The following is a 26392-nucleotide window of genomic DNA, read 5'->3' as shown; positions in this document are numbered from 1 at the left end:
GTGTGATATTATCACTACATCATTGGGGAATTTTATATCTAACTATACCAACTTTTGGCAAGTATGTGGAACAACAGAAGTTCTCATGACATTACCGGTGTTTGTGTGAGGGTAAAAATCGGTTCAAATATTTTGGGAAATTAGCAAAACTGACTAAATTTTAAAATCCAAAAATGTTTGGACCTACAATTCCATGCCTGGGCATATACCCAACAGAACTGTGCAAAGAGGTGCTCAAAAACGTGAACAGGGATTATGATGGCAGCTTCATTCATAATAGCTCTAAACTGGAAATACCCACGTTCAACATTAGGAAGGAAATGAAGAGTAATATACCATGTAATATTTGACAGCAGTGGAAATGAGCAATTTACTCCTGCAAACAGGCACATGGATGAATCTCTGGGGCAGTTCGTAAGGGAGAAGAGAGGTGTCCATATTCGGAAAAGGACACAATGAGAGCTTATGGGTTACTGGCAATGGTTTCTTTATAGACCTGTGTGGTGATTACAAGGTTATGTTTATTTTGTGATAGTTCCTAATGCTCTATGCTTTGTTCCTTTTTGTGTGTATATGTAAAGTCGTAATAAAAAATGTATCAAAATTGTTTTCAATGTAATACTGCAAATATAATGTTATAGGTAGATGGCATAATTCCAACACTATGTTGTTTATAAAGTAAACTAAGGTTGTATGAATATTTCTAAACGTTATATACCTTTAATGATGAAGTTGATAATGCATTTGTTCAAAATGGGGGTCTTAGTTTATTGCTGATGTTAAAACATATTGTGCTGGTGCAGGCTCAGATTTCCAGCAAGTCAAAAACATTTTAGATCATAATTCAGTTAGTTATCTTATTAGGTCTCTTTTCAAGATTCATTTAATTGACAAATTTCGTAAGCATGTCTTTCATGCCTTAGATAATAAAAAATATTAAAAATGACAGTATGCAGGATGAAAGCCTGTGGCACACCACTAGGCAGCTCTCTTCAAGTTACATAGTCATTAAATAACATTTTGGGGCATAATTATCAACCATTTTTGAATTTACCTTAAACTATTGTCTCTCAGACCACATTTTTACCATTTTTATACTTATCAAGAGACATTGCCAAATGATTTGCTAAAATTAAGTTGGAGATCCCTCTTTGGAATTGACTGTGTTCTAGTAACTAAAAACGTGATCATGAAAGGAAATCCTGATAACCCTCCAACACCACCCCCTAGTACCACCAACCTCCCATTTCTCTTTTATTCTAAATTTCCCTAACCCACATACCAGATTTTCAAAAAAAGCTTTCTTGTCTATTTTTTTATAGATTTACTAAGTCCTTTGTTTTTAAAATGTTTGATGTTTTTTTATTTTTTTTGTTTTTTTGTTGTGTTTTTTTTTTTTTTTTTTTTTTTTTGGTGGTCTTTACTTTTCTGGCAGCTCCTGATAAATACTCAAGGAATCTAACTTTACATTTATGAATAATGCCAGTCCTTTGGGATATAATTTGAATGCTTCGAAACAGTTAAAGCAGCTATCTACGCCTCTCTTATTAGGTCCTAACTTGTCTCAGGAAATAATTCCCTGTTCTCAGTGATCAATTCTGATTCTCCTAGAAGGATCTGGAAGCTGTTGTCCTTGTTGGAGGAGGTAGAAATGGGAGCTGGGAAGTTCTGTTTTCCTGTCATCTAATAATATCTGATAACATCATCTCTTCTCTCTTGTGTTTTATTTCAAAATATACTTGATACCATCTTTTTTCATGTGGTTTTCCATAAGCATTAATTTACCCCATATTTTAGCAATGATAGTGGCACTGCCACTTTGCTTCTTTAGCTCATGACATGTTAATGAATGTCCTTGGCTCTCTTCACTGGCTACTTCCAATTAACAAGTATCTATACTTGGTTGAAGCTTATTTATCCTATTTTTTGTAGGTAGGTCACATGCCACACCATCTAGCTCTTTTTGTCGCACGGTCAATAAAATCCGAGGTCATTAACAAGCAACTTTTAGTTAGCACTTCTTAAGATGCCAGCTGTTTTTTTTCTATCAGTTGAGATGATTCTCAATTGCATGCTTAAACTTTATTTTTTAATGTCACATTTCATCAATGTTATTATTTTAGGCCAGCTTTCATTTCTACCTCATAATACATTTTTTTCCATAATACACTCACCTTACGTATGCTTTTCCATGTTAAGAGGGCTCTTTCTATTCATTGAGTCATATCTTTTATTTTCTTTTTCAATTTTGAAAAAAAAATCCTTACTTATTCAATTGTTTATATTCTGTATATTGGGCATATTGGTATTATTCTAAAATTTCTTAGATTTATCACTGAAATCCCCACTTTAGCTTCCATGTCTATTTACTTCCACAAATTATAACAGCTTTACTGATGTATCATTGGTGTACACTAATATGTACATATTTAAATTGTACAATTCGGTCTTTTTATATATGGATAAACCCATGAAACCGCCAGCACCACAATCAAGATAATGAATGTATCCATCACCCCAAGAAGTTTTCTTTTGACACTTTGTAAACCCCTTCACTTTCTCATCCTTCTCGTCCTTTCACGTCTCCATCCTCAAGCAATTATTGATCTGCTGTAGTCCCTATATATTAGTTCACATTTCCTTGAGTTTTATATCAATGGAATTGGACATTATACACCTTTTTATCTCCTGGATCCTTTCACTCAGCATAATTTTTAGATTAATCACATAGTATGTACCGATGTCCATTCCTTTTTATTGCTGAATAGTACTATACTGTATGGATAGGCACAGTGTGCTTATCGGTTCATCTGTTGATGGCTATTTGGGTTGCTCCCAGCATTGGGTTATTATAAATAAGTCTGCTATCAATATCATGTGTAGGACTTTGTATGTTCACCTGCTTCCTTTTCTCTTGGGAAAATACGTAGGAGGGGAATGATGGGATCATCTGGTGAGTAGTACAAAGCATTAATACCTTCGTCCATTCCGAAGATTCTTTGCCCAGTTATAGGATGGTAGTTTTTTCATAGGCATATGCTAATCATTACTCATCTGAAGATGCCAGGGGACTCTCTGCTGCTTTTAGAGTTATCCTCTATGCAGCTCCGCCCTTGGCTTCTAACTCTAGCTCCTTGGTCTCCCCAGTTGGCAGGTGTACCTTCTCAGCTTGGGGATTTGCCAGGTTCTGCTGGGTTCTTTCCTGGGTCTCCACCTGGAAACTCTCAAGATGGGAAGCTGGGGAAATGGGACTCACTTCATTTATGTCCTGTACCTTGGGGATCACAGCCCTTTGTTGCCCTATACCTTATATCTTGCAAACCATTGTTTCATCGATTAAATTAAATACCTGTTACTTTATCTTGGTTGGAAGCAGATGTTCTTGAACTCTAACACTTTTTGTATTTTCTATGGTGACTTCTGTATGAATCCTTCAATATTCCCTTTCAGCAGACTGATTATTTCTGAGATAATATGTAATTAGTGAATTTTCCTCTAGTGAGAATTTTTTTTTTCCTATCGGTAACTACATTTTTCATTTTTAAGGTAACTTTTTGGTTCTTTTTACTATCCGTCTATAAATATTTTATTTCTCCTTGTTGCATCTGATCATTCCTGCATTTTTCATGAATGTCATTACTTATTTTATGTTTTTGAGAACCTAAAATGTATTTAGTTTCACTGGCCCTCAGTTACTATTATATCTGGGATGAATTTGCATTGAACTTTAGACTCTGTTAGCTGACTTTTGTGGCATTTGTTTTCTTTCTGGTGATTTGAAGTTGTGGGTTGCAGGCTATTCTTGATAACAAGTCTCTCTCTCTCTCAGTCTCTGTTTGTCTTTCTCTCTCTCCTTCTCTCCTCCCACCCCTTTTCTGCCCTGTAGTTTTGTGACTTTCTCTACTCAACTTCCCAGATCTTGGCCCAGAAATACATCTTCCATGGGTGACCCTGTACCTTTCCCTAACAGCGTTATTAGGGAGTCATCGTTCTAACCACCAAGGCAGTGGATGCCTTCCCTCAGCTCAGATGTGCCTGTTTTCTAACTCCTTTGGGTATGCAGTCTCCTATAAGCCTTGTTTCCAAGTCAGTGAGCAGTTTTCAGTCTCTTTTCGCAAGCAGGTTAGTCCGGGCCTGGTGTTGGTCTTCAGCCCTGACCCACGCTTCCTTTCTCTGACAGACACAGGAGACTGACATTCACCAGTATTCCCCAGGAACCAAATGCCACTCTTCCTCTGTGGGTCCCCAGACCCCACTCCAGCAGCCTCAGCTCCAGTCCTACTCGTTGCTTTGCGTGTTGGTTGCATTTCTCATGCGTGGAGATATTTATCTCATTTTTGATACCGTTGTTTTTTGGTTTTTGTTTTTTATCTGGCTATGTGTTTTTCAATTTTCTTTGTACCTATCTTATCTAAAACTACTGTGTATTCAGAGCAGAAGGAGGCCTCCAAACCTAAATTCATAATGCTATCTTGCCTAAAAGTCTCCTTTTCAATTTATTCTTTTCATCTGATACATATGTCTCCACCAGTTATTAAAGTTAATTCTATACTTAATCGAAAAGTTTTTGTACTTAAAAAAAAGACACTAGGCTTATAGTCTCTGGTGGTGTAACAACCACCCACTTGGGTATCATGTCTACACAGGAGGCATTTATCACAGAAAAGAAACTCTTTGGCCTCTCCTGAACCACCCACCAAGTGTCTCTTTTTGCTCAGAGGTACTAATTTACAAATTACAAAGCAGAAATGGCTATCATAATTATAAGCTATCACTAAGTTTAGAGTACTAGTTTCATCCATTTCTCCACATTCTCTATTGTAATGCGTCACTCAAGTAACCCCAGTAGAGTGGGCATCTTTATAGTATACACACATATATACACAAAGGGGAAAGGATGTGTGTATGTGTGAGAGAGAAAAGAAGGAAGAGAGAGAAAGGAAGGGAAGGATGGAGGGAGATGGAAAAGGAGAGGGAAAAAGGGAGGCAGGGAACAGTATCTTTACTGTTTAGGGAATAGGTAGAGGTCTATAGCGTACATATCTTTCATGTCACTCTAACAATGTGCTAGATATTTTTGGTTCTATTATTTCTAGAAAAGAGTTGCTCTTAAGTCTTCTTAGAAACTAAATTTATGATTATTCACAAATGACCACCTCCTTTATCTCTTCTTCAATATTCCACCTTTTTTTTTTTTTTTTTTGAGCTACCGATTATCCCCTGGGAACGTGTTGCCCTCTTATACTCTCCACAACATATCAGGGAGCACTTCTGCGCTACCATTTTCCTGAGGATTTTGTGATGAAAGGGTTAGCGTTCTTAATCCTTGGATCGATAGAGGTTATACATTTCACAAGCCAAATGAACAAAGTAATCAACTTCCCCAAATTATATTGCTTCATAGATCAAAGAGAAACAGGAAACTTTTCATCGATCTTTCTACCATGTTCCTCATGAAAGCATGACATTTGCCCTCCCCTTGAAGTTCGTCACTATTCTCTCCATATATACTTCTGCTAAGGAATAAGTTTCAACTTACATTTTCACTACTTTAGGATTTTTGGATTTTTGCTTCCCTTAAAGTTGTCAATAAATTGTATTTTTTTAAAGTAATGAGATTAATGGGATTAAGAAGTTGTATGTTAATTGCCTCCTTATTGAAAAATTGTAGTGCACCGACAATCGGGTAATTTAAGAATATTTATTCTGGGATATTTTTTTGCACGACTAGTTAGGGAATATACTCTAAATTTTAACAATCAGTTGCACATATTTTCTCCTTTTCACTCATTGTAATAATTGCTTATTTATTACAATGAACAAACTGCCTTGTTGCTTTCAGTAATACACAGAGATGCGTACACAATTAGCTATAGAATTTCTCCTAAGTTTGGAACTATACATCTAACAGATAAGAAAATAGATTTATAACTTCTTGATGACTGGGTACATTGTTATCTCAGAAATTCACCTATGGCTCCTCCAACATTTTACAGAATTCTAGGTAAAATAGGCATGTGGGTGATATATGCCTATTTTACTATAGGGAATATTAGACACTATGATAGGGAAAAGGAACAACATATAAAAACCCACAAAGTATTACACAAAAGCAGAGACAACTAAATCATATTAGTGAGCAGATTATCAGGAAAGTGGTTCCAAGGAGGTATTATAGACTGCATTCCCCAGGACCCAAATTCTGACATGGAGAATAGCACTAGGAATGTACTAGGGAGCGTTTCAGGGATGAGACCTGTGGAAGGGAAGGGAATGAGGAGGAACTGGGCCGAGGGAGAAGTGGAGAAGCAGTGTAGTCTAAAAGGAGGCTTCAGCTAAGTCTGCAGGGAGATGTGAGACCATGATGACCCTTTAGAGTTTTTCCGTGTTGGGGCGAGGGTCCTGGCCGTTTACAACCCTTGATCGACCAGCCATCGCATCTGTACAACCTCAGGAAGGGGCATGACCTTGGGTAAAATGCCTCTCTTTTACTCAGGAATTCCTTAAGAGGAATTACAACTAACTACTGTCTTCTGGCAGCACTCAAAATATTGGAGGGACTGAGTTGTCCAGTGATAAGGGAAGCTCTGAATGGCACATCACACGGTCCACTGCAGGAAATGTTATTTGCAATGAACATGCTGATAAAGGAGAATTAATACTTTCCCAGTTTTCTTGGAACATGCCATATCCTTCTGTTCTTATATTACTTATGGCTGTTTCATGCCATAGCAGCAGACTTTAGTAGTTGTAACAAAGGTGTTTTTCTTTGTATTTATCTTGCTTGGGATTTGGTAAATTTCTCAGATATCAGGAATTAATTTTTCAACCATTTTTTTCTTCATGTTTTGTTTTGCTCCCCAATCTCAACCTTCTCTTCTTTTAGTACTCTATTTGCATGATTGTTAGGGCATTTAATATTATCTTACAGGTTACTGGAGTACTGTTCATTTTGAAGCCTTTTTTTCCCCCCTCTGAACTTCAATTTGAAAGGTTTACATGACCCTGTATTCAAGTACTCTTTTTTTTTTTTTCTGTTGGCTTCTCATCTGCTGTTAAGGCCACCAGTAGATGTTTCATTCCAGATATAATTTTAGTTCAAGAACTTTTATTTCATTCTCTTTTGGTTTTTCATTTTCTCCATTAACATTTTATATGTTGTTTTCAATATTTCAAATAATGGAACTTCAAATAATGGAACTAATTTATAATCTCTGTTTTAAAATCCTGTTCTGCAAATGTCATCATCTGTCCTTTTTCAGCTTATTTCTATTGATTGATTTTTTTCATATTTGCCTGCTTCTTCAAGTGTCTACTGTGTTTCCCAAAATAAGACCTAGCCGGATGATGAGCTCTAATGTGTCTTTTGGAGCAAAAATTAATATAAGACCCGGTATATTATATTATATTATGTTATACTATATTATATTAAAGACCGGGTCTTATATTAATTTTTGCTCCAAAAGACACATTAGAGTTGATCGTCCAGCTAGGTCTTATTTTTGGGGAAACATGGTAGGACTTTTTAAAATTTTTATACGGAACATTATGGATGCTATCTTGTTGAATTTCTAATCTTCCATGGACTTCCTTTTTTTAAAAAAAAATTATTAAATGTATTGGGATGACATTTGTTAGTAGAATTAGATAGGCTTCATAGAATACCACCACCATCATGACCTTCCTTAATGGAGTGCTGAGTTTTGTTTGAGCAAGAAGTTAATTTACTTGTGGGTCAGATTGATTTTTTTTTTTTTTAGACTAGTTACCAACCTTTGTTCACATGTGTCCAGAGGAACCCTTATTCAAGGATTAAATAGTTCTAATTCCTTCCTGAGATCACTACTGAATGCCAAGGGTCGGTTCAACAAGTTCTCTCAATCTTATCTAGTCTGAAATCAAACTAGCCCCAAGCCCTGTGCACCCTCTGGGCATTGTTTCTTTCAGAACTCCCTCCACCTAAACTTGTGGAGTCTTGGTCTGCAAATACACAGCTTGGTGTTCATTCAGGGTCTGGACTACAGACACTCATTAGCAACCCTACGAGTGCAGATTTCCAGAGCTCTTTCTCTGCACAGCTGCTCCCCAAGTCTGGTACTCTACTCTACAAAGTATTTCGCTTAGTAGCTTTGATTCTGATTTGTCTCCATATCAGTGATGCTGTGGTTTCTGTTTGGGATACTCTTCCATGTGCCATGATCTGAAATGTGAACCAGGCAGAAAGCCAGGAAGTTGGCAGGGTTCACTTCATTTGTTTATCTTCTCTCATAGATCAGGGACCTGCACTGTCTGTTGTCCCATTCCTAGAAAGGGTAATTGTGTACATTTTGTCAGGTTTGTAATTTTTTGTGGTGGGAGAACTGTTTTATCATAGCTGAAAGCAGAAATAAGCCATATAAACATCATTAAAGGAATGATGTATCTGTGATGATTTACAAAATGATTTTTATTAGCACAGTCCCCATTGAATAAATTATTTTATTGTCAGTCTTTAAATTCCATACCTGAAAGTTATGCATATGTTGTTATACTCTAAATTGAATAATTTATTGAATATTTTGCTCTTATTTACTCCAATTAGTAGCCAAACTCACTCAAAAAAATTATATTGCCTTTTAATACTAAGCATTATGCCATGTTTTCTGTAATACATTAATACTTATATGCAAGCATTGGCATTTTACATAATGCTATAAATTAGGAGTCTTTTGTTCTATATTAGTGCTGTTTTCTAACATTTTTATGTTCTATTTGCCAATCACTTATATTTTACCAAAAGAAGTTTCATTTCATTTAATAATTTAAATTGTCTTCCTAAAAATGTGGTTATCAAGCCTCATTGGTTATATATCTTACGTGTTAGTAAACATGTTGCCTGATTTACTATGTACCTGAATTCTCATGAGGACGAGAGCTGCATGTACGATTAAGCCTCATCTTAAGAACTACCAACATTCTTTTAACTCTGAACTTTTTAAAGCAAATATATGTTTTAAAGTCGTATATACTTTTTTTTCGTTTCATGTATAATCTCCTAAAAGATAAAACTTTACATGAGGAATTAATAGATTGTACCTATTTTGTCCTAGTGATTTTTAGTGGAAGAATTCATAGTAAATTGATCAACCCTCATCCAATTAGACTTTGACATGTCCTAATAAGAGCTAATTGAGGAATTATGAAGACATTTGCTCAGGAGAAAATGAGCACATAATTATACCATAAAGAGGTTAGAGTATCAGTGTTACCCAGCTGGAAGAATATTAGTTGAAGTCCCAATGGCATCTGTAAAGGACACTTCATCATTTATCTGTGAAAGATAGCCCCGCCAAGGCCAAGACAAAATGAAGACTAATCCATTGTCAATTGTAGAAGTCTAACTTTCAATCTTTGTGTTCCCCTCTCGTATACCTTCTTCAGGTGCTGGGGGCTGGTCTCCGTCCGACAGTGACCATTATCAATGGCTTCAGGTTGACTTTGGCAATCGGAAGCAGATCAGTGCCATTGCAACCCAAGGAAGGTACAGCAGCTCGGACTGGGTGACCCAATACCGCATGCTCTACAGTGACACTGGGAGAAACTGGAAACCCTATCATCAAGACGGGAATATCTGGGTGAGTCATTGTCAGATAGGCTAAGACACAGAACTGAGCAGATAGCTGACCTCAGCCCCTACCTGTCCTTGTGCAGCCTGAAGAAGCAGGAGGGTTGGGTGTGGCCTGGTTGGAGGTCATTTTGCTGTTTTGGGTTCCTGTTTTTGTGTTTGTGTCCTCTGGTACTTGCGGAAGGACGAATGTGAGTAAAGCACAAGGGGGTGGGGAAATGGATCTAAACACCAGTGCGCCCCACTCTATCCCACGCCTTTCTCATAGGAGTGGAAACTCTTTTGTCTTTCAAAGCGAATGTGTTCTCTTCCCTAAGCTCTGGTGTTATTTCTCAGCAAATTGGGAGACATAAAACGGTGAGTTTTATTTTCCCATAAAACTGTGTTGAAACCCAGGAAAAAGGAAAAAAAACAACTATTAGGTAAATAATTTAAAACTCATAGAACACTATTTATTTCTTTAAATGCAACATGTCAAGTTACTGTATTTTTGTCTGGAGTACCGATCTGAAATGATACAAATTGTACCCAAATACGGAACCATGAATTAAGCAGATAAAATGAAAAAACGTTTTCTTTTCTGACAGGTTTCTATTCCTTACTCCCACTCACTCTTACTTGCCTCAGACTCTATCAAAGATACTGAGTTAAATCTTTAAAGGACAATATGTGCAGGTCCACTGCTAACAGGGTTAATTAACTCAGACGGGTTGATGGGCCCTGGAGGTGGGGCAGAAGTAGGGGGTGGACTTTGAAGCAGTTCACTTCCTGTTGGAGCCAGTCCCATTTTCTATTTTACTGTAATCCGGATCTGTTTAGATGAAGCACCACTTAATAGTTAGTGAGAAAAGTAAGGTAGAAAAATGGTTTTCTTTAAAAAGAAAAGGAGAAGATGGAACCAGCCAGAGCTCTGGAACATACCATATTTCCCCAAAAATAAGACCTAGCCAGACCATCAGCTCTAATGCATCTATTGGAGCGAAAATTAATATATAAATTAATTTTTATATATTAATTAAAGTTAATAGGTATTAAAATAAGACTGGGTGTAATAATATAATATATAATATAATACCGGATCTTATAATATAATATAATACCATATAATGTAATATAAGACCGAATCTTATACTAATTTTTGCTCCAAAAGACTCGTTAGAGCTGATGGTCTGGCCAGGTCTTACTTTCGGGGAGACACGGTATTAGGCACCAACTGAACATCCCCTCCCCAAACAGTTTTAAATATTTTAAAATATTACTGGTCCTAACTCTGAGGTATATGCACTTGTCCATATTTATCTATTAAGCACATTCAGGGAAGCTAGTTGTTTATTTATTTGTTTTTTTATTCTTGTTGACTGAAGAACCCCTTTTCTCAGACTGCAGTTTCTATCCAAAGCTTAGAGCAGTGGGTGTCAGGTCTAGGCTATTCATGTGAGTGATCTGAGGAGATTGTAAAACATTTGGATGCCAGGCCCCCCCAAACCCACTACATTAGAATCATTTAAGTGAAAATTAGATCAGTGGTACTCATAACACTTTTAAACACAGAGATCTTCAATTTGAGTAAACTATTGAAATTATGAAAAAATAATCTAGAAGAGTAGGAGCAGTGATATATGGTAAGAAATTGTCTCTATTATAATAGTGGTTTAAACCCTTATTACGGATCTATATTCTTTTTTTTGTCTTTTATTATGAGATAAAAATTTTAAAAGTTTAACCCGTTTACTCCTAAAATATTTCAGTTACATTGGAAAATTATGTGTATCAAATCAAATATTCACTACAACTGAATAAATTATTTTAAAATACTAAATTTTGAGGGAATCTATTTTAGTTTAATTATCTAGAAAAGCAGCCATAACCAAAATCAAGTCAAACCATCAATGTTTAACAAGAAGAAAAAGGAGGAGGAGAAGTGGGAGGAAATTCTCATTTTAAATTGTGTTCTTCACAGTATTAGGCAGAGTGCTGGGGATTTTTAACCTGATCAGGGTCCACTCCTGGAGAATGTATATTTTAAAAGTCATCAGGTAACTTTTGTGGGTAGCCAGAATTTAGAGTTCCTAGTGTTACGGAACAAGGGTTGATGCCCAATGCAGCTAGGAACCAGTACTATGGCACCAGCTTTTGAGAAAAGAAAAAGCTTTCATTGCTGATTGAGTAACGCTCAAATCTGTCTCCCTGATCCAGGGGTTGGGGCACTTTTTAAGAGGTTGGGGGAACAGGGTGGTCTGCGGAAGCTCCAGTGGGACAGGTTTTGATTGGCGAGCTTTGGAGTTTGGCCAAAGATATGGTAAGGGGCTTCAGCATTGGATCTTCCTGAATAATGGACCCTTCGCTTCTAAAAGTGTTCTGGTGCTGAAATTCCAGTCACGTCCTGGTCCTTTGGTTCCATGAGGGGGACAAGACTTTGGTTTCGGTTGCAGCTGGAGGTCAAAGTTCTCTCCTCTGTGTGTGCTTCTGCAGCATGACCTGTTCTGGTCTGTTGTCTACAAAAAACAACTCAGTATCTTATTAGAAAAAGAATAGAACCACTTTGACCTGGTTCCACGGTTATATTAACTTGAGTAGGTAGTTGTTTCCATAGCAGTATCCAATGAGAGGAACTGTCATGTGAAATAAGCATATAATGTCCCCAAAATAAAAAGTGTGATGCCAGAGTAGTCCTTTAGAAATAACTTCTATCTAGCCACGATTGTATGGTAAGAACATTTGTGTATTGGGATATGTAAGTTGTAGGACACAAGTAGTGGGGAAATGCCTATGGAAAGTTTTCATCTCATAATTAAGATAATTCACAGTTTCAGGAATAATGTGTAGAAAAGTGGGTTTTAACCCTGGATGTACAATGCAAGAACCCAGAAAGCTTTAAAACATGTGGATGTTTGGGTCCCACGTAGATTTTGGTTTCAGTTCATCTAAGGCATAAGCTGGGCACTGGGATTTTAAAACTGCCCAGATTATTCTAATGTACAGCCAACACTGAGAACTATATTTTAGATTGGTTTTTGGCCTTTGGGTAGGGTGAGGATGGAGGAAGTTCATTGTAAAAAATAATGAATAGAAAATAGAAAAGACCTTTCTTCAAGTTTAGCAGAGAGAGAAAGAGAGACTGACCAAGTGACCAAACAGCAGACTAAGAGTCGAAAATTAAGGCTCAGATCACCAGCTCTTCCGGAAAGCACACATTATTTTCTGACTCTCTGAGGATACTAACCTCAAGTCAGATTAGTAGGTTGATAAAATTATTTGAGGGGCTGCAAGTCAGACTCAAAACTACATATCTGTGTTTGTAAAGTTTTCATCTCAAACTCTAGAGTGTCAAATCCTCTCCTATCATAAGGCAAATTAAGGTAATAATAAAGATGGCTGCTAAAGTACAACAGTACTTAAGTTTTAATTTATGTATCAGATACTTAGCAGTTACAGGTAATCCCATTCTGACTAAATACAGAAGCATAAATTCAGAGGGTTAAGGAGGGTAAAAATTTCCAACGTGGCTTGGATTCTTGTGGCAGCATAACAATTGCATTACTTTAATAATCTATGACAGAAATGTTTTAATCTTTGGTAATATGAAAATAGTCCATTGTTTTTGATGTATTCTAAAAGTGATAACCTTTATTGTTTTCTAAAAATTCTTGAGTACTTTAGAGCTTATGTTTTAACATGCAGTAAATGATTAAAATTGAGCATTTAAAACTCTCAACAAAAAATACATCTGGGCTCAAGTTTAGTAAAAATGATAATTAAATATTAGATTTTGTTGTAATCCTACTATTATTTAACATAATATGTATTGTACTTAAATAAAAGAGACTTCTGACACAGATAAGACTGGATAGCTTTTAGATGTACAAGACCTTATGTAAAGTTCTAGATAGTCAAAGGGTTTTAAAGTTGATGCCATTTTAAGGTTGATTTTTCTATCCTTTTCTAAAATAATCGATTACCTGAGAAGAATGCAAAGTAATATAAATCCCATCACTTGAATATTGTTTTTAAAAAACATCAATGGTTATTCTTTCTATAATTTCGGGGGACATGGACAACATGACTGATTTTATTATAATATTCTCATTAAATGTCCATATGGAGTTCCTGAATTATTTTATGACCATTGGATAATGTGTTAAATTAAGCAAAGAACAACTCGTGTAGATGAGAAATTATGACAGTATCACAAGATTTTTTAAGTCATGAATCTGACTTTGGAATCTGACTATGGAATAACAATGGCTCTTGAAAATATCCCTGAAGGATGGTTTATCTGAATGTTTAATACTCAGATATGTAAGCTGCTAAATGTGCTTAACTAGTGAAACTTTCTCATTCCTCTTTGATAATACGAAAAACTAAGCATAATAGAATTATTTATCCACAATGCCATTTCCTTCTATTTAGAATTTTTTTCTTTACATTGTAAAAGGAAAATGTGTGCAGATTGATAAAATTGCCCTACCCCAAACATTATATTTACATATTCCACAAACTCTAATTTGCATACTTCTCTTGAGGTATTTTCGGGTTTCCTAAGTGTAATCTGTTGGAGAGAGACAAAGTATTCTGTATAAGCATTTCTTATGAATGGTCCATTCAGCATTACATTAAACAAGAATTCCAGCAGATTTTCGCTAAGAGGCTGTGTTTAGTTTTGCTGGAGAAGCTCAATTATTTAAAACAGTTTTGATTCCTCTTGTTAATGGTAGGCAGGTATCAGACGGCTATCAGTAACCACTGAATATATTAGATGGAGCATCCCACAGAACAAAAATGCTTTATTATATGTAAATTACATAGTCAAATACTTATCAAGAATATATAAGTTCATAATCTTTAAACAATATTAAATAGAGTTTTAATTTGCTAGATGTTGAAAACCTGGATCTCTTTGTCCCTTATATATTGTGTACACACACACACACACACACCAAACTTCATTGTTTCTAACAAATTTGAAACATTGAAAAAATCTGAAAAGCAAATAGTTAACAGATTAAGTTAGTAAATTCTTTGATTTTCTGAATATCGCGTCAATAGCTGGAATATATGTTCTCTACTTTCTTTTTAACCAAATATCCAATCAACCAATGTGTACATAAGAAAAGTTACAAGGTGTTTACCAAGTGAAATCCAAGATATATATTCAAAAGGTCTGAATTCAAGTATCTAGGTTTATTTATTGGTTTATAAACTCAGAGAAGTCACTTTGTGCCTCAAACTCCTAATCTGTGAAATGGGAATAATGCCCATTGGGAAATTTACATGAGATTATGTAAGTAAAGAAGTTTTGCAGGCTGCGAAGATTTAGCAACATGTGTGTTATCAATTGCCTATCTTAGAAGCATTCTACAAAACTAGTGTAGTACTTCTTGTAGTGAGAATAGTCTGTGATCACAATTTTCAGAAAGTTTGAGTCCCCTTCTGTTCTTACCTTGGTTTATGCTTATTCATGATTTAAATTATCTGACAATATTTTAGAGACAGGAAGCATGACTTAAAGTAGGAAGTGGACTGTGGACAGATCTCTGGCACATTTTCTAATTAATGAATGAAGTGACCACGGATAGACAATGCGATCAGTGCTGGATGGGCTTGTGAGGTGTGGCGCGTAGACCTAGCTCTGTGCCAAGTGCCATCGCAGTGCTTGTGACAAATTATCTGTCACCATACGATGGTCATGTGTTCAGTGAGCCATGTCAGGGGGTATTATTTAAAAATGGATGAATTGTTCTCTTAACCTTTCAACCAATCTGTTGTAATGGTTGCACTAATTTTCCAAATCACTTAAGAATATTTTGCAATTATAAATGTAAACCATAATTGTTTCACAGTTCGATAGTATCCTTAGATCCTTTCAAACAGATGTAGAATTCTTTCCGGCGTATGAAACTAGGGAAGACCACCATCCTGGTCGCTTGCTCATAGACTCGTATCTTCCATCAGATGATAACATCCTCTACCTCACATACAACACCGATGCAATGTTTTTCAGCAATAGGTGGGAATTTTTCTTGCTCGTTTGTGTATACACCTACATTGTGGTTGCAATCAGTCATTTGGGGAAAAGGCCTCGTAGGCATATTTGTAATAATTTAATAGATAGCATATTGATAAATAAAACACATCAGAGTAATCTGCATTAAGCCCTTTCTAAAATGACTCTGGATATAAATGGGATAAAAGTCTTCAGGACTTGTAGAAGAGAAAATAATTTCCAAGGTGCATTTATGATAAGCTTTATATTTCTCTGAAATAGATGTGTTGTTTGCACTCCTCTTAGACTGAGTGATATTTTAAAAGTCTCAAGATTTTTAATAAGTTGGATAGATATTCCAGATCCTTTTTCATATACTACAGTGCCTCCATTAATACATTTTGATAACCTTTCTACACATTTGTAATGCGAGATTCTCATTTCAAGAGGTCATGAGATTGTATTTTGTCAGTTTGTGAGTCACTCAATATTCTACACATACACACATATATAGAACCATTCTAACGAACATGGTTATGTGTTTAATTTTTTTCCAAAAAATAGGAAGATAAAAATAAGATGTTATTAATAACAGTGAATATATTGTTGACATACACTATTAGGTAAAGAAAAATGATGAATCTTATATGATAAGATTTCTTAGAGGCAATAGAGTATATAATTCTTATAATCTACTGTATTTTTTATCTGAGATAAAATATGATATATGAAATCATTGTTCTAAAATTTTTTAAGGATGCTTGCTTGCTTGGTGAACTCTCTGGAGGAGGAGGTGTTCTCAGTAAGCAAAATGATATTCTCAGGTGCTTATTTTACTCTGGACTCAAATAATGGAGATGCTAATATTTTTCTTACCAGACCAAGGTTGGATTTAGGTGACATAAAGCTACATGACTCCAAGTGAATGCAAATTTCTACAAAGTGTTGATAGGTACCTACAAATATTTTGAATAAAATATGAATTTAAGATGCATTTAAGATGCTTGTCCCTACCCTAAGTGGTAACTTAGTGGGAGTTAGAGGAATACGAGTATATCTAGATGGGGGAATTTCAAGCATGGAAACCAAGCTCTTGTGTGGCCACAGGCCCCCAAAGGGCAGTGAAAGAAGCAGCTCAGTGCTGCACTCTGGAATCAGACCACATAGGCCCATCATCAAATTTCGTTCACCTAAATCTCTAACTTTGGGCAGATTCCTCAACGTTTCTGTGCCTAAATTTCCCCAGCTGTTAAATGGGGCTAATAACAATACTTACTTCACTTACCTCAATACTACCTACCTCAATAGTAATTATAGGTATGAAGTTAATAATCCACGTAAGAGCTTAGAAAAATGACTGGCAACATATTAACCCCTCAATTTTTATTAGATTTTATAAATATGTGACTTCTAGATGCATTACTATACTACAGATGCATTACTATACTACATTGTATTGAATCCGTCCTTGAAAATTCAAAATAGCCTGCTACTTTCACTCTATAATAGCTTTTCTGTATTAACGTATCAGCGTGTGTGTTGTGTTACATCTGTGCTTCTCAGTCTGAAATGACTACTAACTCACTGTTAAGTGTAATCAAGAATGCTAATTTGTTACTTGATCCTATCAATTGTCACATGGAGGCCATGCATATCCCAGTACAAACTGGGTCTGGCCAATTCTTTTGGATTTTTTTTTTCTAATTAAACTTTAGTGAAAATATGACTATGATGCCTCCATTAGGTTTAGTTTAGTGAATTCACTTTTATTAACTTTGGAGGTCAAGGAAAATAAATAACCGATTTGTGTCCATAGTCCCCTTCCATGTTTTCTTGGGGTAATTAAAGAGTAAGATAAGCAGACTACAGAACAGGCTTATAAGTATTAACTAAAACAAATTACAGTATTTCCCCCTTATCAGTGGGGGATGCATCCCAAGACCCCCAGTGGATGCCTGAAACTGCAAATAGTACTGAACCCCGTATATACTGTTTTTTTCTATACATACATAACTATAGTAAGTTATGTAAGTTCACGCTCCTCCGAAAGGTGCATAATTTAAAACTTACGAATCGTTTATTTCTGGAATTTATACAATAGGTACAGTAAGAGATTAAGCACACTAATAATTGAATAATTGTAACCATTCACTATAATAAAAGTTGTGTGAAGGTGGGTGTCTCTCAGCAAACTAGCATGAATTTCTTTTTCCTTCACAAATTCACGTATAGAAGATTCATTCTCACCACAGATCTTAGCAACTCTAGTGTATGCTTTTTTTCCTTCTTCTTCTTTTCTTATTAAGTCAAGAACGTTCACTTTTTCACTTAACGGAGGTACTGTATGGTTTCTTTCTGGCATCAACGAACCGCCACCCTTGTGCTTTGGGGCCGTTGTTATTAAATAAAGCAAGGGTTACGTGAATGCAAGCACTGCCATACTATCGACGCGATAACTGAGAGGGCTGCTAAGTGACCAATGACCAGGAGCTCCCGTATGTGGTGTGGAGACACTGCACAAAGGGCTGGTTCACATCCTGGGCGGGATGGAGCAGGACAGTGTAAGATTTCATCACGCTCCTCCGAAAGGTGCATAATTTAAAACTTACGAATCGTTTATTTCTGGAATTTTCCATTTAATATTTCCAGACCTTAGTTGACTGCGGGGAATGGAAATCATAGTAAGTGAAACTGCAGATGGGGAACTGCTCTGTGGTGGTGAGCCATGAAAGCAAAGCCTCCAGACAGGGAGAGAGGCCCCTCTAAATGTCAGATGCTCAGAGCCTATGTTAGGTGCACCAGCGGCCTCAGCATCACCTGGGAGCTTGTTAGACATGCGGACTCTCAGGGGCCCACCCCCTACTGTTCACGTCAGAATCTGCATTTTAACAATATTCACAGGGGATTCACATACATGGCACAGATAGAGTGTGGTGTGTTTAATAGTTGAAGAGCTCTCGTGACAAAGTGGGATGAGAATTGGGCCTGTACCTCCAAACCAGGAGACGCCATCAGAAGCGTTAGAATCCAGAGTGTAAATTGCAGACTGACTTAGCATGGAATGAGAATCAGCTTTGATAAATAGCACTTAGTGAGCTCTTATCATTTATTTACTGAGGGTTGGAGGTAAACAAACTCCCATAGTATCTGCCTTCTAGGGGCAGCAAAACTATGGTGGTAAGGCTAACCGTATCCATTTATCATTATATGGCATGACTGTATGTGTCCTAAAGGAGAGAAGCTGCACACGTTGTTCTGGGAGCACACAAAAATCACCCCATTTGGAGTGGTTGAGGGTCAGGATCAGCGAAGGCTTCTTGAGGAGCTAAGTGTCGTTGGCGAAGTGGGTAAGGAGTTGGCCATGCTGAGAGGAGGAGCCGGAAGTCGCTCCCAGCAGATGGCTGTCACTGAAACAGGTCGGCGTGGGCAGTGAGACACTTTAAATAACCATGCCTGTCCCGAGTTCTTTATTATGAACCTACAAAGAAAAAAAAGAGCAGCTGACCTTTCTTTAAAACTCTGAAATGACATCATTTAAATCTGTAATGTTGAAGTTATATTGTGTGAATTCCCAACTTCGGAAGACCGTTGGAGTTGATTCCGTCTTCCGGGGTGGGCACATCGCTGTAATACTCGGAGTACAGGGTTCACTGCCAAGTACATCATAGATGTTTTAAGTGTACCAATCGAACTGAAGTATCTCGTTCTGAAGATACATGGGCTGAAGCTGAGAGACGCAGTGTCACTTAAACAGGAGACACACATTCAGGTCCAAGTATGCTGACCCCAGCACTCAGCATGGAGCCAAGTACCTAATTTTTCTAGAATGACCACTTGATTATTTTGACTAAAGGGTAACAATTAGATTGCCTGCACCGTGCTTACAGGACAAGAGAGCGTGGTCTCTGGTGCTGGACTTCAAATAGCAAGACCATGATCCAGCACTCAGTAAAAGTGAACACTGAGCAGGGCTAATTAGCCTTTCATGGACCTTAGTTACTTTCACTGCAAAAGGGATAAAATGATATCAACCCTATGGGGTTTTTGTGAGAATGACAACAATGAATCAAATTCCTTAGAACAACACACCATAAATACAGGTTCTTCTTCTTATCCACCTCTTATGTCACCTCCTCCTAATTATTTATCACTATTATTATTATTACCATTAATTATCATAGAACACTATATTAAAAGTGGTTTAAGGAAATAAAGTAAGTCATTGTGCTAGATTTATCCTTGAGAGTCATAACATCTAATTATAAGGACAATCACTGTAAACTAAAGCCTGGTTATCTGGTGCCACTTTCAGTATGCTTGTACGCCTGGTGCCTGGGGAGATATTTGCAGTAAGTATGTCACTTATCCCCACAGTTTAGCCAAGGAACTAATTTAGTCAGTGTTGACTTTAAGAAAGAACTAATAGAATGTTAAAATGTCTTGGCAAGTAAATTTCGTTTGTTTGAATGAACTAGCTTAATTATAGGCCATAGTATCATTCTGGCAAAAAGATGTCCTGTTGGTTGACAGCTTGTCTGAATGGTTCACTCTGAATGGTTTACCTTCAATGCCTTTTCAGAAGCCTGGAGAAGGATGAAGCATAGACTTGTGCTTTTAGGAAAAAGTATACAGTGCTTCCAAATGAAAAGATTGTTTGACATACACATCTGCATTTCTCCCATGAATTTCACTGGTATAGTTTGATGAGACAGTGGTTCTATTGTAACTGACATTTAAATGTTTTATAATCATATTAATATGAAGCTGGTAGTGAAGTCCAGGAAAAGCTCTCTCTTGTGATATAGCAATTCAGAAAACTCTACGTGCACCAATTAATAAATAATAAGAGCCAACCAGTATTGATTGAGGGTTCATTAAGTGCATGATAAGATTTATCTCATTTAATCTTCAAAACACCTTACATGCAATGATATCAATGATTTAGATGAGGATGAGGATGAGGGTGATGATATTGATGAAGCCCATTCTGTAGATGCAGAAATGATGGATAGAGGACGTACATTTTCTGGAACACATGGTGAATTAACAACGGAGCTGGGATTTGAACGCAGGACTGTCTAACTATGATCTTCACCACCATGGGCTCCCTTCAGCTCTGCCTTTCGCAGTTCATAAAATATAACATGCTGGTCATACATGGGACACTATGTCGTGCATCTCATACCATTTTCGTTGTCAGGATGCCGGTCATATTGGATTTGGGGCCCAGTCTCCCCCAGCGATCTCATTTTAATTACGACGTATGTGACGACCCTGTTTCCACATAAGATAACTTCCTGATGAACCGGAGGTTACGACTTCAACATATACATTTTAGGAGGATGTGATTCAGCACATGACACTTAACTATTAGAAAGTACAAAGGTATGCCACTAACACCTATTCACTGCCATTGTGTTGTGTACATTATAAAGCACAGGGAATGGACTTACGAGAAAGACAGTAGCTTCTAAGAGGAGTTATACATCATTCCTCATGCACTCAGAAAATGTGCCTGGTCAAACCAGGAGAGACTGGCTGATGACTAACTATGTATGACTCTCTGCATTCCTTTATTTACAAGAAAGACTTCAAAAAGAAAACAACAACAACAACAAAAAACACTTTTCAGAATTGTTCTCTCCTGGGTGGCAAATAAGCCAAAGATGCTTTTTCAAACCAACCCCTCGCCCCATCCCGTGATAAATAGCTGGCCATAAAAAAGTGTCCAAGTTTCAAACCTCACACACAGAACTCTATTTGGCACGGTGAACATCGTTTAATGCCTTGAGACGTAGCGTTTATTAAAAACTGGATGCTAGAGAATGTGCATTCTAAACAGTTATAGACATTTCTTCTGTCAACAAAGAAAAGAGCTCTCCCAGAGATAAAACAGCTTGCTCCAATTGCATCTTGAGATTTTATTGCTAATTCATTTGGATTATAACAGCATCTATTTGAAAGCAGCAGGTTTCATTAGTTAGCCCTCCAGCATTCTTCTGAGAAGGTGAGGAAACTCACTGCCACCATTTCATATATGAAAGCTGAGTTGCCCAGGGAAGGCGTCATCCATCTTATGCATTGAGCAAGCACAATTGTTCATTCCATTCTCACTGTCCTACATATGTATTTTTCAATTTGTTAGAAAATAGAGCTGTGTGTGATAGCCTCAGAGCAACAGAAAAAGACTGGCTTTATCATAAAGTTATTCAGGCTGTTTACATTCAACCTTGCGCAAACAAGTATTCGATAACAGAATGAAAAAAAATACCAAAGTTTCCTATTCCTTTGAAAGGATTTTGTGCTTACGATATCAGAAGACATATACAATGGGTTTTTCACATGACTGATTAAATAAAAAGTTCAGTGTATGATTAAATATCTACAATTTGACAGGTTTATTCTTGGAATAGTGATAAGAGTATATAACATTTCAGCTTTGTGTAAAATAAGCAGTAATGCCAATGTTGTTTGTTTTTAATTTTTAAAGTCAAAACCAGGAATTCATTATTTAAATAATCATTTTATGTTTGGAGTTGGGGTAACTGAACATGAAATAAAACACGTGCATGCACACACACATACTCACAAAGACACACATTAAATCCCTACAATGAAATAACCCTTAATCTTCCCAATTACATAAAATCTATGGATATTTTATAGAATCAAGCATATTTCTCAACAGATCCCATTGAAGTGCAGAGGTGTTAGGCATTTTGACAAAGGTTAGACTCTACAGTTAATACTATCATCCACCCAGTACTTACCTGATAAGTACTTTCTGTGTCAAATACTGTGACAAGATCCTGAAAGGTGAGAGACCAAGTTTGGTCCTTGGTTTCCAAGTCCCTGTAGTCTTTGCTATCTCCATTATACTGTATTTAAGACGATATAACAGTGGGTGATTATATGTAAGTTCTCAGATGCCTTTGTTTGTCTTGTTAAAGGTTGAGTCCCACCAGCTTGGATGGTCCCTTGAACACTGAACATGCTTAGTAAATATTTGTTAACAGATTGATTGAGTTACGGGATTACGCGAACAAACACTGGCATACGTAGAAATAATTAAGTGCACGTTTCATACACAGTCATGTTGAATCGCTTAGTTTATGCGATTCAACATGACTGTGTATGAAACGTGCACTTATTATTTTATGTGTCTAATGCAGACTGACCAATGTGGCACACACCTACCTCCATCAAAAGGAGAAGTGAGAGTGCCGAAATGGCATTTGTAGGAAAGCTCGCAATTTCTGTAAGGGAGAAAATACAGCAGAGGTTACAACAACAAGGAGGTAAGAGGGAGGCAGGGATGCTGACTGGGGCAGCAAAGCTTATTCTCCCTTCAGACCTGGAGTTTAGCTTGGGGATGCCCAGTGAAATGTCAAGGGCTAATGCCAAATGCATGTGCACGTGGCAAACTTGAATCTGGTCTGGACGCTGGGTTAATCCAGCGAGAGGAGAGAGGTTTCTGATCTCATAAAGGCTAAGTGTCAGGAGAGCGATATAGTTTGTGAAATGTATGCAAAAGGAGATACATCACACACATACACACACACACTATATATATATGTATATATCATGTATATATAATATATTTTTTATATGTATAGTGTGTGTGATGTATCTATCTTTTGCATACATTTCACAAACTGTACTGCTATATAATTATATATATATCATGTATATATAATATGTATATGTATTATATGTATTATAATATGTAATTATAATATGTATTATATCATGTATATATAATATATATTATATATTATATATATATTCTATGTTTCCATTTGTATAAAATGCAAAAACAGGCAAAACCTAGCCTGTAAGAAATCTGTATAGTGGTCTCCTCTGTAGTAGGAAGGTAGTAACTGGAAGGGGATACAAAGAAGGCTTTGGGGTGTTCCTAATTGTTTGTTTCTTGAGCTAGGTGCTTGCTACACTTGTGGAGATTCACCAAGCTGTGTGTTGATGTGCACTTTCTCTATGTACATTGAAATTTAATAATAAGTTTTAGAAGCCAATATAATCAGACTTGAAATCAAGGCCTAGCTCCGACGGAATAGGAACTGAACGAGACTGAGAACTATGATCAGAATTGCTCTCTAGCACCAAAAATAATTGTAGGAGAACACCAGTGGGCCAGGCATAAGGGAATCATCAGGGGACTTAGCAAAAGGCCTTAAAAGCCTGTTTGTAACACGTACGAGCATTATTTCCGTCTTTATGGAAGTTCAAAGTTTATGTAAGTACATGGGTCTCTGTCACACTTGACACTTGGATAGCTGGTACAGCACAATCTGTTAAGTGCTAGTTAAGAGACTCTCATTGCCTCTGGCTTGAACACATATGAGCACATATAAAACAGAGGTCCTTGTGTCCAGCTAGAGTGCATAGGGACCAGCAGTTAAACCAATCTAGAGGACTCCTAATTTTTTTCTTTGTTTTACTTGGAAGATGAATGCCTAAATTTACTAAATTTAGGCATTTGGTAAATGCCTATGTAATGTTTAGTTCAACATTACATTTATAATTACCATCTATGTATGGTAGATGGTAACAAGCACAGAGAAAGTTTGCATGCTTTAATATCTCCCTAATTAAAATGGAGGAAACATAAAAATATGAGGAAAAAACATGAATAGAGAGCTCACGTAATAGATAGAAATGCATTTACTCTTCAACCCAACCATCTCACTTCTACAAAATTACCCTAAAGGTGCAGCTATAATAAAATAAAGGCACGTATGCACAAGGTTATTCATTACAACAATATTTGTCATGACAAACTATTGGAAACTACCTATATTACCAAATACTGGAGATTGGTTGAATAAACTAGGCTATATATGCAAGATACAAGTAGATAGCCTGCATCTGTAAAGAAAACTGCAAAAGAAATAGCTCTATGAGTTGATATGGGATGCATTTCCTGGATATATTTTTAAGTGAAAAAAGAAAAGTGCAAATTTATTGTATTCTAACTTTAGTGCAAGAAAAAGAAATGAGAAAACATGTATATATGATTGAAGCAATTTTGAAAACATGTAAATATAGAACTCATAGAGCAAATGAGTAAATATGTTGATGACATCAGGAGCTATGATTCTCACTATGAAGGAAGTAAGAAATATACAGGGAATAGTCAAAAACAAGAAGGAGGCCAATTGAAAAATATGTGTGTGTGTGTGAATGTGAATATGTATATGTGTGTATACATAATTGCACATATACTTTTATGTAGATATATATGTATATATATATGTGTGTGTGTGATATGTATGTGTGTGTGTGTGTGTGTGTGTGTGTATATAAATTATTATAATTTATTTCCTGTCTCATTTAACAGTCAGGAAATAACTTATTTCTTAAATGAGACTAGAAACAAAGACATTCCAGTAGCAATGAGCACACCTAGTGCAGACCTTAGTTACTAATATCATTATCCTTTAAAAGGAATTAGATCTCTTTGGAGAAATTATATCAGGTTTTGGTCAAATAAGATATACCTTGGGTTCGAAACATCTTTTTATGTAAGAACAAAGGACAAAAAAGATAGTTAATGGCAAAAAGAATACAAGATCCAGCTTGAAAAAAATTGTACATTGGCCAAATCTGGACAAGTTGAGCATAAACATAATTAAGGATAGTAGTGAATTACAAACCTTTAGAAAAATATGCGTCTTTAAGTTTGTAAAGATGATAGATGATAGATAGAGGATAGATAAATAGGTGTTAGATAGATAGGAAGATAGATAGATAGACAGACAGACAGATAGATAGATGGGAAGATGAAAGAGAAAGAGAGAGAGAGAGTAGATAGATAGATAGATAGATAGATACCATGTTTCCCCAAAAATAAGACCTACCCGGAAAATAAGCCCCAGTTAAGATCATCCGCCAGATGGATGCATTTAGTATGTTATGACGATGTTCCAGAAGAAGGTGACATGACTGTATTTGAATAAATGTAGATTGATGTACATGAAAAAATAAGACATCCCCTGAAAATATGAGCTAATGCATCTTTTGGAGCAAAAATTAATATAAGACCCGGTCTTATTTTAGAGGAAATACAGTATAAGATCCAATCTTATTTTCAGGGAAACATGGTAGATAGATAGATAGATAGAAAGATAGATAGATAGATAGATAGATAGATAGATAGATAGATAGATAGATAGATAGATAGATAGATAGAGATGAAAAGTAGACAGATAGATAAATAAAATGGGAGAGGAGAGAGGACTCTTGCTCATGCTAGAATGCCAACTTCTGAACTGGAAATGTGGAAGGTGTCCTGGAGTTAGAATGTCATCATTTTGCAACCATGATAGTAAATACTAGTTCTGGCATGTGACATCAGTGCACATTAAAACTAGGGGATTGGAAGGATTTTTATGACAAATAGTATATTTGTATGGTCTTAAAATGTCTCCCACAACTTATTTATTAGTTGCAAGAGGAAAAAAATAACTATATAAGAGAAAGTAGATAGCATCTTGGCTGGATGATCAAAATAAAAATCCCTGATGAAAGACAGATAAACGATGTGTGCATCCAGATGTGATGGATTGAGAAGGACCCCACATCATGCATTTAATATCCCACTAGGACTCTGTAAGTGGATTGAATGTATTATGAGGAAACATAACTCAAACCCAAAATGAGATATATTCTGTGAGGAACATTCTACTAAAGAAAGAGGGGGGTAGGATAAATTTCGAAACTATCAATGTGATAAAAGAAAGCAAAAAGGCTAAGGAATTATTCTAGCTAGGTTAAAGGAGATTTGT

General features: G+C 36.3%; 1 protein-coding gene across 1 annotated transcript in view; it reads left to right on the top strand.

Moving 5' to 3' along the window:
- Positions 1 to 26392, top strand: part of CNTNAP2 (contactin associated protein 2) — a 1530550-nt gene that overhangs the window by 532119 nt on the left and 972039 nt on the right. Inside the window, exon 3 of the mRNA XM_033098968.1 lies at positions 9421 to 9614. Coding sequence (XP_032954859.1) covers positions 9421 to 9614 — 194 coding nt within the window. The remainder of the gene's footprint in view (positions 1 to 9420; positions 9615 to 26392) is intronic.

This window comes from Rhinolophus ferrumequinum, chromosome 26 (assembly GCF_004115265.2).
Source record: "Rhinolophus ferrumequinum isolate MPI-CBG mRhiFer1 chromosome 26, mRhiFer1_v1.p, whole genome shotgun sequence".
Classification (NCBI taxonomy): Eukaryota; Metazoa; Chordata; class Mammalia; order Chiroptera; family Rhinolophidae; genus Rhinolophus; species Rhinolophus ferrumequinum.
The sequence above is the reverse complement of the archived record's forward strand: the minus strand, read 5'-3'. Positions and strand labels throughout refer to the sequence as shown.